We start from the raw sequence: 2,541 nt of genomic DNA, 5'->3' as shown, positions 1-2,541 counted from the left end.
GGTTGTCTAGGAATGAATGATGGACGGGGTAAATCATACCGCAATTGTACATCAACATTGGCATCACCACCAGAGTAGCAGTAGCAGCAGTAGCAGCAGCAGTACCACTACTGGAGGGCTAGAAAAACGGAAAACAGACGTGTTCCAGATCCCCTTTTCCCGCCTTCCTCCCAAACACAACCTAACCACCTTACCGAACTACCCGACCCGGGTAACTACCTTGTCAATGATGAGGCCCTTGGTCATGTAGTCCCACTGGAAGTCCAACCGACGCAGCTCCTCGGGGTATCGAAACACCTCGACTAACTTGGACACGGTTTCCTTTCGTGTACGCGCGTGCGTGTGTGTGTGTGTGTTTCGGAGGGGAGGGAGGAGAGGGGAAAAGAGAGGGGAAAGAAGTGGGGGATCGAAGGAGGTTTGGGTGGGGGCGGGAAACGCGGGTTGAGCAATCGACCCACGGGTCGGTAAGAGATGACCTGGGGGGAAAGGCCTTGAACGGGTTTTTGTCTTCGTCCTGCTTTCCTCCCCCCCCCCGCAATCAACCCCCCGGCAACATACACACACGCGCGTGTAAGTAGAGCGAGCATGTGAGCGCGTGTGTGTGTGTGTGTGTGTGTTTTACGTTCTCCCTAAGAGTGCGGCGGCCCTAGGCACGAGTTCAGTTCAGGTTTGAACTTCCTGCTCATGGCGAGTGGCGCGAGTGGTGCCGTTCGGTGTCTCTCACTTTATGCGCAAGGCCCTCGAAGGTGTCCGGCTTGTACTGCGCCAACGTGTAATCCATGTCGTACCCGATGGCCTGCAGAGAGCAGTACGACATCTAAACATCCATTCCCATATTGCCACAAGAAGTGAAAGCAAACGCCAAGTACGCCAAAGAAAATAGTGCTGAATAACCCATCACGACAATTACATGAGCCCGGGAAGTCAAGCCGTTTGGCAAAATCCAGCAGCAATAGCAGGAGCAGCAGAAGACGAGCACGAAAATGTACAGCATGTACAGCGATGTACCGCACGATGGCGTTTGCTGTTCCGCCAAAAAATTATTTTCCACACACGCACATACAGAGATACTTTCACACATTCCCAAGAGCACGCATACAAACAGACACACAACACCGTAACGCAAGCACACACACACACAAACATACGCACGCCCCTTGCGGATAGCCCCGCCACGCTGGGCACAGCGACGCAAGTTCGCCCTACCCCCCCCTACCCCCATGTCTCAACTTTTGCCGGCCCGCCCCCCCCGATGTGCTTTGTACGTCGGCATTTGTCTTTCCGGATGCATCGGAGGAACAATAGTTGACATTTCCTGATACAATAATAAATACAATATATAATAAAATAACATAATAATGCAATATAATAATAGAATGTTGCAATACGATAACATAATAAATATAATATATATATATTATATATATTATATATATATATATTTTTTTTTTGGCATATAATTCTTCCCCTCGGATGTGGGGCTACCTTACCCCACACCCAAACACTCAAGAGAGCAAAAACGCCGGCGGCGCCGCGAACAGCATACACCCCACACACCTTTATTTGCTTCATGTTCAAAGCCCGGTTGCAGAATATTCTACGCTGTACGGGCAGTCGGGGTAGCGGCGGAATGGGGTCGTCGGTCCACAGCGGCACACTGCCCCGCCGGGGGGGCGGATGGCTCCCGTAACCCTGGGAGGGGGTGTTCGCGGGTGGGGTGTGGGGGTTTTGGGGGGAAAGACGAACCACACACGAGTGAAGCTGCTGCCAGGGCAAGAGTGTACCAAACGTAGAACTGACCGAACGTAGAACTGACCGGGTTTTGGGGGGGGGGGCCGAGAAGAGGAAATGGGAAACCGGGGGGTTAAGAACCTGTGAACTGAGAACAAGACACGGGTTGGGACGGTTTTTGTACGCGCGCGTGTGTGCATGTGTGTATTGGCGTGTTCGTGTACGCACGTCGTGGTTCGGGGAACCGGGTGCATTGATGACCCAGTTCGAAACTATACTCTCCACGTACGGGTTGAGAGCTAAAGAACTAGAGAGTTCAAGGTGTGACTGGATTTTCATGCCTGTGTGGTTGTTGTACAGTGGTGTGAGCCAAAGGGAGACTTCCATACGCTGGAATGAATGCGTATTCATACAGAATACAGGAAGAGGGGATAGGAAGGAGCGAAGGTGACGGGGAAATTGAATGCCATACCTTCGTCGCTGAGATGTGACGCTGTGGGGGTTCGCGTTGCGTCGCTGGGGGAAGCGGGCTGGGCGAGGTGCTTGCTGCAGCTGCGGCCGGCTGCTCAGCGGCAGACGGTGTCTGTGATGCGGACTGTGATAAGCTGCTGGTGCTGCTGCTAGCGGCGCCATTTGCGCTGTCGCGTGCCACGTATGGCAGCAAGCGACGGGACCTAGGAATGCGGGGGGATTGCGAGGGGAGAACAAAGAGCAAGCAACATAGCAAGGATGGAGGGATGAGTCAAGATTATTTTTCTGTACTACTTACATGCAACAGTACTTAGATGCAAGCAACTGCTAAGTGTCCGG

At 52.7% G+C, this 2,541-nt stretch overlaps 1 protein-coding gene across 1 annotated transcript in view; it reads right to left on the bottom strand.

Moving 5' to 3' along the window:
* VOLCADRAFT_56272 (uncharacterized protein) overlaps positions 1-2,070 on the bottom strand; it is a gene marked incomplete at both ends in the record, with an annotated part of 9,004 nt that extends 6,934 nt beyond the window's left edge. Inside the window, 3 exons of the mRNA XM_002946754.1 lie at positions 220-321; positions 725-796; positions 1,558-2,070. Coding sequence (XP_002946800.1) covers positions 220-321; positions 725-796; positions 1,558-2,070 — 687 coding nt within the window. The remainder of the gene's footprint in view (positions 1-219; positions 322-724; positions 797-1,557) is intronic.
* Positions 2,071-2,541: the final 471 nt, after the last annotated feature.

Source organism: Volvox carteri (genome assembly GCF_000143455.1).
Source record: "Volvox carteri f. nagariensis unplaced genomic scaffold VOLCAscaffold_4, whole genome shotgun sequence".
In the NCBI taxonomy this organism is placed as follows: Eukaryota; Viridiplantae; Chlorophyta; class Chlorophyceae; order Chlamydomonadales; family Volvocaceae; genus Volvox; species Volvox carteri.
Note: the sequence above shows the minus strand (reverse complement) of the source record. Positions and strands in the feature narration are given on the sequence as shown.